This window comes from Polyodon spathula, chromosome 11, assembly GCF_017654505.1.
Source record: "Polyodon spathula isolate WHYD16114869_AA chromosome 11, ASM1765450v1, whole genome shotgun sequence".
In the NCBI taxonomy this organism is placed as follows: Eukaryota; Metazoa; Chordata; class Actinopteri; order Acipenseriformes; family Polyodontidae; genus Polyodon; species Polyodon spathula.
In genome coordinates this window covers 9,816,214-9,828,475 of record NC_054544.1, presented here as the reverse complement: position 1 = coordinate 9,828,475, position 12,262 = coordinate 9,816,214, and the positions used below count along the sequence as shown (strand labels likewise).

Here is a 12,262-nt window from a genome sequence, read left to right as displayed (position 1 = left end):
AAACACAAGCATGTGAAATGTATTTTTTTATGAAATTGGTCCTCATCATGCTGACTATGATATTCATTATACACATGGAAGCCGCAACGACAATATATGTGGAAAAGTAATAGAAAATGTCAGTTTCACCAATTTTACTGTGCCTAAGTTTGACATTTGTAATAGAAGGTACTTTGTGTTTAGAATTGAGTGCTGCCTCAAAAAGGAAATTGTGTCATCTAACGCCAAATTGAATGGGTCCTTACTGCAGGCTTCAAATGCAATCAGTGCAGACTGATGTACCCCAGGTCGTTGTTAGTGTGAGAGAGTCAAATGTCAGAGTACAGAAAATGGGCACATTCTTTGACTTGGATTTTCCTGGTTCGGTAAATTCTGAGCACTAATAGAGTCTTGGCTGGCCCTTTTACTGAACTGTGCTGTGCTGATTAAAAGACTTTCTGCTGTAGCCCCTTGCTTCTGGATTGTTTTTTATGTTTTTCTTTTTTCCTATCTTGCTGCCTTGCCACAGGGACTCCGCAATGTCCAGCAATAAGATGCCACACAATAGCTCCATCAGCCACATTGAGAGTGTGCTGCAGCAACTAGATGAAGCCCAGGGACAGATGGAAGAGCTTTTCCATGAGAGGAAGATCAAGTTAGATATTTTCCTCCAGCTTCGTATTTTCGAGCAGTACACCATTGAGGTAAGGGCTGGCTCGCAGATATAAAGCAGTGGGGTTTACCGAACAGATGGGGGAGTTCTCCCAGGAGATACTGGGGGTTCATCTCTCTCTCTCTCTGGGATGGATGGGCTCAGCTGGCAGAGACACAGGCTGTCTGGTAATAGCAGTGTCTTATTTAAATAATGCATTATTTTGTTGTAGGAATATTTGGTTTCATTTTGATTTGCTTGAAAAAGTTGTAACAGGGGTATGATGCAGGTGTCAGTACTTTACAGAGAACCAATTCTGATACTTTCATTACAACAAAATATTGAAAATATCATAATCTACTACTACTACTACTACTACTACTAATAATAATAATAATAATAATAATAATAATAATAATAATAATAATAATAATAATAATAATAACAAATAAAGGGTTGTGTTGTTAATAGGTAATGTTCTGCTTCAATCAGCGGTAAAGATCTTTGAATTTATTCACATTTATTTTGTATTAGGTATCATTTATATCATTACAGGCGTATTTTGGGTATGTATGCCTTTTGTCCAGATGCTCTGTAATTGATGCTTGACACTGCAGACTGAGTATCTGGATATGAGAACCTAGAGTCCTGCTTTAGACCTTGACTAGTGCATTAAGCAGTAGAACATTGGCTATACCTGTAAGCAGAGATTGGACACTTAATGGCATGTCTTGCTTTAGGTAACGGCAGAGCTAGACGCCTGGAATGAAGACCTCTTGAGACAGATCAATGACTTCAACACAGAGGACCTCACCCTGGCTGAGCAACGTTTCCAAAGGCACACTGAGAGAAAGATGGCGATGAGCAACATGACTTTTGAGGTCATTCAACAAGGTCAAGACTTGCACCAGTATATCATGGAGGTCCAGGCTTCAGGTAACAGACAGTGACACAGGCAGAAGGCCACTTGTAAATGTAAGCACTATGAAAGGGTTAAGGTAGCTCAGTGTTCAAATGAGCTGTGGATGTTATGACATGGCTATGACCTCCACATAAAACAAGTGTGACAGAGAGGAACTTACTGTAAGACTGCTGTGGTATTATTTGACCAGATGTTTTAGTTCAGCAGCTGGAGCTAACCGATTCAGGTATTAGGTTAAGAAAAACTAGAAGCTGCAGTCCTCTTAGACTTGTCGTTTATCCGTATAATAGTGTACATGTTTTAACCATCAGAGGAAAGCTGAAACCTTTGCATCTCCATTTAAATGGGTTACCGTGCAAGATCTCAATAGACACTAGCATGATAGTTCATGAAAATAGATTGCTGAAAAGTTAATTTATTTGGACTCAAACCAAATTGCATGCTGATTGTGCAGATGAAGCATGGTAACAATATTACAGAGCAAATGCTTGACAAATATTACTCTTTTGCCAAGACTGGGAGAAAAAGATTGGGAGAAGTGTTTTTCTCCCAAACTGTGACATTTCTCTACCAGATGAGAAAGATCAAATAAATGTTTTATTATGTTATACTTTTCCAGTTATGAGATGATCTATTTTAATGATCTAAACCGTGGCATATCTAAACACTGCCATCCTTTAATGCCAGACTAATCCTGCTGGTGTTTTCCACTAGGGGAGATTTACAGTTTTACTTCATACAATAGAAACACAGTGGGATTAGGTTAGGTTTTTACTGTACATATCTCCATCTGCCATGTAATATGTTGCACTGCACAAGTTTCGCTGGATGTAATTTGTGTTTTTCTATTAGGAATCGAGCTGACTTGTGACAAGGATATGGATCTGGCAACACAAGTGCAGGAACTGCTGGAGTTTCTTCATGAGAAACAGCATGAGCTGGACTTGAATGCTGATCAGACCCAGAAGCGTCTAGAGCAGTGTCTTCAGCTGAGACACCTACAAGCTGAGGTCAAACAGGTAGGATACTACTGGTGTCATCAAACATTCCCTGCAGCAACTACAGTACACTCCACAGAGTGCAGCTACTGCTTTATTTCTGCATTCTTCAAGGACCATTTAGTATATAAAGAAGGCCCTGTTATTCAGTTATTGTTCTATAAAACAATGGTTCCCTCTGAATTGATTTCTGAAGTTTTTCTTTTCCTTTTATAGTTTTCACCACTAAAATCGACTTATTTATTATTCTGAGTTTAAAAGCTTTAATCTTTGTCACAAATTGTATTTATAAAAATATTCATATCCAGTGTGTAACTTCTAGTGTGCTTGGCCTAAAATTTCAAGGACCTTTGTGTATGTTGAACCACGGTGTAAAGTGGCTGCTCAGATTGGAGCAAACCACTGAAGGGGAAGAGCCACTGTAGTGAAGGCTTTGAAGAGAGATAGCTGAAATTCCTTTGTGGAGTTGATCAGATAAAGGAATTTAAATTTACATGCAAACATTGCTGCTGTTCTCCCTGTCCAAAATAAATATGGTTCTGGCAATAAAACATGTTATATCTCAGTGAAATACAACCTTGTATTTATTTATATTGGATAACTCCGAAAGGGACACATCTTAATTGTCCATACAATCCTGTTTTTGAACAATGCACCACTGCCCCTAGGAGACACTGATTGATATTTATAGTAGAATTGACTGGACATGATCAAGGACTGTGTAGAGGAAAAGACCACAGGAACATAGAGATGATTTAGGAGATCCCCCTTGTCTTGTGGAGAGCTATCCTCGCAGACGTGAGACCGAACCAAACGTCTCCAAGGCTGGGAAGCAACTGATACCTCCCCCAGATGGGATCTAGAGCTGGGGGTCCCCCTTCTGGTGTGAACCTTCCTTTGCTGTCTTCCACAATTAAATCCTTATGGCCACGGGCACATTCTTCTAGGGTTTTTGTGTGTCTAGGCATTTTTTTTTTATTCTCACTATCTAACTGTAATATAGCTCTAAGTCCCGTGAACACTCCTTCTACTGTAATTGTAATCTCATTTTAAATCTTACAAGTGGGATCTCCAATAGAAATGTAGAATTTGCTGCCATTCAGTAGTTTGGGTGGGTTCAAAATAATCAGAATGAATCAATGATAGATACAAGTCAGGAAGGAGGGACATTGCTGTACTGCAGTCATTTTTTTTTTTTTTTTTTTTTAATGGGAAAGGGGTGAAGTCATCGTGAGTTGCGTAACCAATTCCAATGTTTCTCCGGTGTTTTCTGATGTTTGCCTATACACCGATTTCATTTTTTTTTTGTATTGGGAGTGTTTTAATGTTTTTCATTGGTTAAAACCGAAAATCAGAAGCCCTAATTATACGGTACAACTGGGGGAATTCAGAAATTATTTTATTCCAAAGTGTCAATCACACATTTTCTTCTGAAAAGAGCAAAACACTTCCACTGTGTGGACTGACTCAAACAACTTAATAATATCTAAAGGCTCTTGAATTAAGTGTATTTCATTAACTTCAATGAGGGTCTCCTTTCAAGCAGAATGGTACTTATGACACTTTAGAGGAAAACGGTTTTGTGAATTTCCCCTAGTGTTGCTAATTATGTAGACCCCTCAGTGGGGTATTTTGTATGAAACATTTCCATAATCTAAATTCAATGATAAATGCTACATACTGCCTTCTGCAAAAAAATAAAAACAAACATGAAAGCAAGCGCTGTTGGCTGTAGGAACATTTTAGTTTATTTTTTAGGATTTAAGGGGGGGAAAGTTGCAATATCTCTGAGCAAAATTGACTTTTAATGCTGAAAAAAGAATACCTTTTCTGATTTTTAAGTTTCCTGTAAATATTTAATAAACCCTTGAAACGTAATTACACAGTGGCCCTAGTAGAGCTGTTTGACGATTATTTTTGACGAAGGTGCAGTCACATACTGTTGACCTCATCGCAGAATGTTAAAGGTTGGTCTTCTGGAAAGGCAACAATTTTAAAGGCTTTTTCTCTCACGCTTCCAGGTGTTGGGCTGGATTCGGAATGGGGAATCCATGCTCAATGCCAGCCTCGTGAATGCAAGCTCCCTGTCTGAGGCAGAGCAGCTCCAGAGAGAACATGAGCAGTTCCAGCTGGCCATTGAGGTAATTGCTCTAATAAAGCAAATTGTTTCAATATGCATGTTCAGGCATTCAAGTATATGTAGGTATCTATAAAAATAATACTGGAATTAAACATGCTCTAGTCTGTAGAGGCTTTTTAGAACAATATATTAACTATACTGTATATATTATTTTAACACATTATTTGCCTGTATTCGTTTTGGTGAATAGGTTGTTTTTGAGGGTATACTGTATTTTTTTGTAGTTTGAAAGCAAGGTCATACTTTTCATGGAATGGATTTAATAAGGAAAGAAAACAGCTATGACTTGACCAGTTTTTAACTGTGTTCAGAATTTACTGTATAGCAGTTTTCAAGACATATATGAAAGTCTGGCTATAATCAGCTGCTCTTAACTGGCCAGAAATATATATGGTATATGATCATGTCTGTAAGCAAAGGCCTGCTGGCAATTACTCTCAGACTCAGATGCCAGTGATTTAAGAACATTTCAATGTTTCCAGGAAATGAGCGACAGGACGATTGCATATGTTTTAATATTGGTAAAAGTTACAGTTTAATTAGATTTTTAACCATATTGTTTATGTTAATATGAATACTAAAACTTTTACTTGTCTTTTTCAGTGTCTACAGTACAAGACCCTAATTAGTGATTAATAGTTATGGATGAGGGTTTATACCCATAATAAACTTTATATGTGACACTATCAAGTGTGTTTTTTTAACTGTACAAATGGCTTTTACAAATGCAATGTAAACCAGAATGTTTACTGAAAATTAAAATGTGTTTAATTTCTTACATCTCCCATGCTGACACCTCACTCTTTTTACCACACGCCTGGCATTTCTGCACAAACTACACTCATCTGCCCCACACAGTCCCTCTTTCATGCCACCTCTCTCCAGAAAACCCACCAGAGTGCTCTCCAGGTGCAGCAGAAAGCTGAGGTGTTGCTGCAGGCTGGGCACTACGATCCTGACTCCATCAGGGGCTGCGCAGAGAAGGTGGCCCTTCACTGGCAGCAGCTCCTGCTCAAGATGGAGGACCGACTCAAACTGGTCAATGCATCAGTGGCTTTCTATAAGACCTCTGAGCAGGTGAGTGCTGTTGCCACCCGGTGGGCTATCTTCATAAGACATGTTTTGAATGTACAGCTATGGTCAAAGGTTTTGCATCACCCTATAGAATTAACTAATTTTGCTTCATAAAGTCAAATGAAACCTGCTGAATAATGTTGCATTAACATATTGAATTACATGCCGCGTTGTAGTTTTTCCATATACTTAATTAAAAAAACTGACAGCAATTGAAAAATGTGACATTTTGAAATCCATCATGAAATACTGTACTACTATTTTGGTGTCCGGTAGACTTTTGCATTTTGTAGTTTCTTTGATTGTATGATGTTATGTACAAGACCTTAATTATGTTCATATAGTTTTTTTTGTGTTTGTTTTTTTAATGATGTCTCAGTCCTTAGACACTAGGTGATGCAAAACTTTTGGCCATAGCTGTATCTAGATTACTACTGCACTGAATGTAGAATGTAATGCATCAGGCAGTTATCATCATTACTGTAGTAATTCTAGTACTATCTGAATAGGTTTTTTCAAAGGAGATGGCACAGTACAATGAATCATGTTTTTGACAGGTATGCAGTGTACTGGAGAGTCTGGAGCAGGAGTACCGGAGGGACGAGGACTGGTGTGGGGGCCATGATAAAATGGGACCCTGCGCTGAGACTGACCATGTCCTCCCTCTGATTAGCAAACACCTGGAGCAGAAGGAAGCTTTCCTTAAGGTACAATCTACAGTCCTGTTCTCGGATTCTAACCTTTACCACACTGCAGTTCTGCTGTGATTCAGTGTCTAGTACAGTACAGAATTGACATTCCAAAAAAATGCAATACAGTACACCCTCGCTATAACGCCCTTCATTACAACAAACCTGGCCCTGGACACCCCCACCCCCCCAAAAAAAAGATAATATACACACACTGTCAACATCGCGGTCTGTACCCATGGGATGAACCTCAGCAGTGAAGTCAACTCTTTTCTCTTAATAAAAAGCGTGCGCTGTGTAACTGTCTCCAAAATGAAAACCATGTTATGTTGCAACAAAGCTGGAAACTATTGATCGTTTGAATAAAGCAGTAACGCAGGCATATCTCTGTCAATATAGGTTGTCAAAAAGCACCCTGTTTTTTGGCATGTTCAGCAACCATGTGGCAAAGCAGAATTGATTAAAGAAAAAAAAACAACAATAACAAAAAAAAAACTTGAGGATCTGATTCACTTTTCATGTCGGGTTGCTTTGGAATAAAAGACCAGTTTGGAATTCTTGGATGTTGGATTAAGATTTGGTGCACTTTGAAACGATTCATGTCAGATTGATTTTGAATAAAAGTTCAGCTTCAATACTGGATTTTTGCTTTTTGACCTGTGTTGTAATTATTTAACGAATAGGATAAAGCAAAGGCAGAATACTTCATACATGAGATGAACAGGTACATGTAATTCTGCTATTCACAATCTCATCTCATTAACTTACACCAACAGTTTATCATTCACTTTAATTGTCCTTTCGCTATAACAAACCCTTAGATGTAACAAACAAAAGGCTTGGACCCCAACAGATATGTTATAGCGAGGGTGTACTGTACTTGAAGACATTCCTAAGTCTGTCTCAATGTGTTTTAACAAAGTAGATCAAATACTTTTATCACTTTTTAAAGTTGTAGGTTAAGGAGTTGTTTAAAGTAATATAACGTGTGTGTGTGTGTGTGTGTGTGTGTGTGTGTGTGTGTGTGTTTTATTTTGTCTGGTATGACCATTAACGTGGTAATGAGTTCTCCTTGTCTGAAGTACTTTAATAGATTGTAAAACATTCTCTGGCAGGCCTGTACATTAGCACGAAGGAATGCAGAGGTATTCCTGAAATACATCCATAGAAACAACTTCAGCATGCCTGGAGCAGCAAGTCACACCCGAGGTCCTGAGCACCAAGTAAAAGGTGTGTGTATGTGCTACAGATTACAATGAGATTGGGAGCTTTACTGGTGATTCACTTGCTGTCATTACTGTAGCTCTGTATATTTACTGAGATAATAACTGTATTATGAGCTTAATGTGGTGCATTTGAAGCTGTAGCTTACAGATGTAATTAAATTGTCCTGGCACAGGCAGGTGTTATGAGTGACTTCCCCTTGCATTGTAACAGCTGTTTTGTGCTATCTGGCTATCAGCCAACTCGCCTTTTTAAAAGATTGTTTAGTTATAAACACAAACACATTCGAACAAATATCAGCCATCATGTTTTGAACTTTTGTAACTGCAGCTTGTTAAGGATTTGCAATCTTGTCTCAAAGCTCAAGCATTATTGAAGTTTACATTTCACTGAAGTGAAGTATGCAGGTGATGAGTACCCACATGCATCCAGACTGTGAAAATGTAACTGTGCCTTTTGAACCTGTTCTCTCAGCAATTCTGAATGAGCTCCTGCAGAGAGAGAATAGGGTGCTGCACTTCTGGACAATGAAGAAACGCAGACTCGACCAGTGCCAGCAGTTTGTGGTATTTGAACGAAGCGCTAAACAGGTAAAGCAACTTGGTCAAGTCGGTAAGGGATTCATTTCTAATATGCAGAAAGATTGAAAGGCTCTTGTTGTTGCAAGTGTAAGACAAACATGGTGATTTATTCTGAAAGTTTTTTGTAAATGTTCACAATTTTTTTTTTTTTGAGCAATACAGTAAGGACCCAAGTCTTTAAGTCACACACAAAGAACTTATATGTCAATGAGAGACTTAAAATGAGAGTTTGTTTTGACTTCTGCAACAGGCCTTAGACTGGATCCAGGAAAATGGCGAGTATTACCTTGCCACTCATACTTCCCCTGGGGAGTCAAGTGAGAGAACACAGGAACTCCTAAAAGAATATGGAGAGTTTAGGATCTCAGCCAAGGTAAAAAAACAAAAAAACAACAAAAAACAATATAGGTAAACATTATGGGTTGTTGAAGTTGGTTGCCCTTACAAACCTGAGAGTATTTATTGTGATATATTGAATATATATTTCTGATGATAGTAAAATCTGAAAATAATTATCTATCTTGACATCGATGCTGATTTTTTAAGTTTATTATTTTAAACAAATTATTTTATAAAGAAACAGAGGTGTTGTTTTATCTGATGAAAGTCTGCTGGACTAATGTTTAGATTTACTTTTAATCAAATGTTTATTTTATTTTCTAAAAGGAATAACATAATTTAACTGTTCTTATGCAACTTACTTGTTTCTTGTTAGTTTGTCATTCATTTGCTTGTGTTAATGATCTTATAATGTCCGATCCATGTAAAAAACCTGAGGTTATTGAACAGGAATTGAATTATTCTCTCCCTTTAGCAAACTAAGGAGAAGGTGAAGCTACTCATTCAGTTGGCTGACAGCTTTGTAGAGAAAGGACATGTTCACGTTATCGAACTTAAGAAATGGGTTGCAACTGTGGACAAGCACTACCGAGACTTCTCATTGAGAATGGGAAAATATCGTTCCACCTTGGATAAAGCTCTTGGCATCAATTCCGAGGTAAGTCTTTGCTGTCTATCACTATCTCCAGCAGAACCAATACTTCTGAATTGCTTCCCCTTGTGCTTCACTTGGCTGTAATAAACTGGAGCGAGACTTAATTCTCGAGGTTTGCCAGCCTTTACGAAATATAGATGTCTTTTACTTATGAGAGAGCTTCCTTTTCATTCGATGTCTGCAGCATGCTTTCTTGACAGTAGCTGCCCCTTTGTCAAGAAGGACACAGGAGATCTTATAATTCAAAAGTAACATCTCAGTAACACTTCCCTGCTTATTATACCACAAAATACTACATAAATATTGATCATTGATATGTGTCATATCCTATCAGATCTTATAACTCCAGCTCAAAAAATCGAACGTCTTGTTAAGCTATATAAATATATTTTTTATACAGGCACTTTTAGGACTTACTTTAGTAGGGTATTTTAAAAGTACTGGAGCACAGGGAGGCAATTTCATGACCTTAATACAATTACTATATCTTAAAGAGATACACCAACGGTTTTCACACACAGTGAACTCAATTACACACTGAATAAATTCAATTAAAAAAAATATACTCCTTTCAAAAAGTATTTCTGCATTGTGTCCTACAGCATGTCGATTTTCATACATATATATATATATATTATATATATATATATATAATATATATATATATATATATATATATATATATATATATATATATATATATATATATATATATGTCATGTAATCAAAGAAACTACAAAATGGTATTGCGAAAGTCTAACGGAAGCCATAATAGTAGTACAGTATTTCATGTTAGATATCAAATGTCCCATTTTTCAATTTTATAGCTGTACTCAGACTCCTGCTGGTATTAGCAAAGACTGGAATAGATGCTCCCTTAGCGTTCCTGTATTACCTGCTTGCCAGTGCCTCCTCACAAGGAGTCAGCGGACAGCTTTGCCCAAACAGTAAAGATCCAATGTCTCCTGCATTTTATTATTTCATTTGATTTTCTTTTATTGAAAGGAAGCAGTATCCTCATTAAGAGTAGAATGCCCCCCTGTCTTGGGTCAAGGTCCTGAAGCGTGCCTATCCTTGGGGCTGATCAGAGATCCAAGCCCAGCTTGAAACGCTTTAAGGCAAACATATAAAAGGGTCAAAGCATTAGACTGTGTTCATTTACACCACCTATAATGCATACATATCTTACTCTAGTTACACCAACTCTGAACCTCGCTATTGTAAAAATGGCCATTAAAAATCAAAACCATATTAAGTTTCCTTTTGCAAAATGATTAACCGTGACCCTGCTTTCTTAAGGGGAGGTTTCTGAGTTATTGTAAAATTATGAATCTTGTTGTTTGTAGGATAATAAAGACCTGGAGCTGGATACCATCCCAGCCAGTCTCACTGACCCTGAAGTCAAACTGCGTGATGCTAACCATGAAGTTAATGAGGAGAAGAGAAAATCAGCACGGAAGAAAGAGTAAGCGTGCAAAGGATTCTTTTTTTAAAACAAATGTATAATTGAGGTAGAGGGTCAAGTATAATACTGTATATTGTATTTATATAAGTATACTTTACATCTGGCGTATGTGTTCTTGGTTTCGTTTTTATTACTTGAATTTGTTTATTCACTATGTTTAAAGAGTTTGTTCTCTTTAATCGAATATGGCTTCACTCTGAGTAGCACTCCTCTTGAATTACACAGTCTACGATTGATGCTGGTTGAAGTTAGTGAAACCAGCTGTTTTATGTATTAAGAGTAGATCAAAAAAAGGGTTGGTTGGAAGCAACAGATCAGTTTTCTCCCAAACTGATTTATTGCAAAGGTAACCAAATATAAAGTAGTAATACATTTATAGATTTTTTCACAAGACTGCAAGAATTTATTCAAAAACTATTACATTTGTTAATTTGTATTAGCGAATCTCCCAACACAAAGAATGCATAGAGAATTAACGCAAACACGGGGGAGGTTCTGCACATCAGTGTAATTGATAAAAAGGATGCAAATGTTTTGTGTGTAAAGCATTTTCTGAATAGAAATACTTTCCAAAGACTACACAAGATGGACACCAACACAACCTTCACAGTCTTGTAAAATACATTTAATATAATTCAGACACACGTAATTATTTTCAATTATTGTTGCGCAAACTGAAATACAGTTTTATTTCCTATCCTCAAGGTTCATTATGGCTGAACTCCTTCAGACAGAAAAGACATATGTCAGGGACTTGCATGAATGTTTAGAGGTAAGCAAATTGCATCGCACAATGTGATCCTGCAACATGACTTGTGGCAGTAGGTTGAGGAAAAATCAAAAATACATATAGAAAGTAATATAATTTAATAATATAAACAAGCATATATGTGTGTACAGTGGCTTGCAAAAGTATTCAGACCCCTGACCAATTCTCTCATATTACCAAATTACAAATGGTACATTGAAATTTCGTTCTGTTTGATATTTTATTTTTAAACACTGAAACTCAGTGTTTAAAATAATTGAATCAATTATTGTAAGGTGACACTGGTTTTATGGTGGGAAATATTTTTAAGAAAAATAAAAAACTGAAATATCTTGCTTGCATAAGTATTCAACCCCTGTGCTGTGGAAGCTCCCAGTTTGTACCAATGAAAGAAATTGCCCTAACGACGACACAATTACCTTATCAGTGGCCTCCACCTGTGAACCATTAAAGTTGCTGTCACATTTTCGGGATAAAAACCCCACTGTTGAAGGATCATTGGTAAGGCTGTGAATCTGAAGGAAAATGAAGAAAGTAATACAAATGCATAGATTAGGGAAAAGGTACAAAATAATATCCAAATGCTTGGATATCCCAGTGAGCACAGTTAGATCAATAATCAGGAAGTGGAAGCTGCATCACACCACCCAGGCACTGCCAAGAAAAGGACGTCACTCAAAACTCAGCGCTCAAACAAGAAGGAGACTTGTGAGAGAAGCCACAGAGAGCCCAACAATCACTTTGAAGGAGCTACAGAGTTCAGTGGCTGGGAGTG

At 37.3% G+C, this 12,262-nt stretch overlaps 1 protein-coding gene across 1 annotated transcript in view; it reads left to right on the top strand.

Annotated features, from left to right (window-relative positions):
- The window catches only part of LOC121323019 (kalirin-like), a 159,909-nt gene that overhangs the window by 83,242 nt on the left and 64,405 nt on the right, over positions 1 to 12,262 (top strand). The window contains exons 13-24 of the mRNA XM_041263737.1: positions 509 to 683; positions 1,372 to 1,567; positions 2,406 to 2,572; positions 4,573 to 4,692; positions 5,550 to 5,768; positions 6,323 to 6,472; positions 7,570 to 7,684; positions 8,153 to 8,268; positions 8,510 to 8,632; positions 9,074 to 9,256; positions 10,600 to 10,718; positions 11,424 to 11,490. Of these exons, the coding sequence (XP_041119671.1) occupies positions 509 to 683; positions 1,372 to 1,567; positions 2,406 to 2,572; positions 4,573 to 4,692; positions 5,550 to 5,768; positions 6,323 to 6,472; positions 7,570 to 7,684; positions 8,153 to 8,268; positions 8,510 to 8,632; positions 9,074 to 9,256; positions 10,600 to 10,718; positions 11,424 to 11,490 (1,750 nt within the window). The remainder of the gene's footprint in view (positions 1 to 508; positions 684 to 1,371; positions 1,568 to 2,405; positions 2,573 to 4,572; positions 4,693 to 5,549; positions 5,769 to 6,322; positions 6,473 to 7,569; positions 7,685 to 8,152; positions 8,269 to 8,509; positions 8,633 to 9,073; positions 9,257 to 10,599; positions 10,719 to 11,423; positions 11,491 to 12,262) is intronic.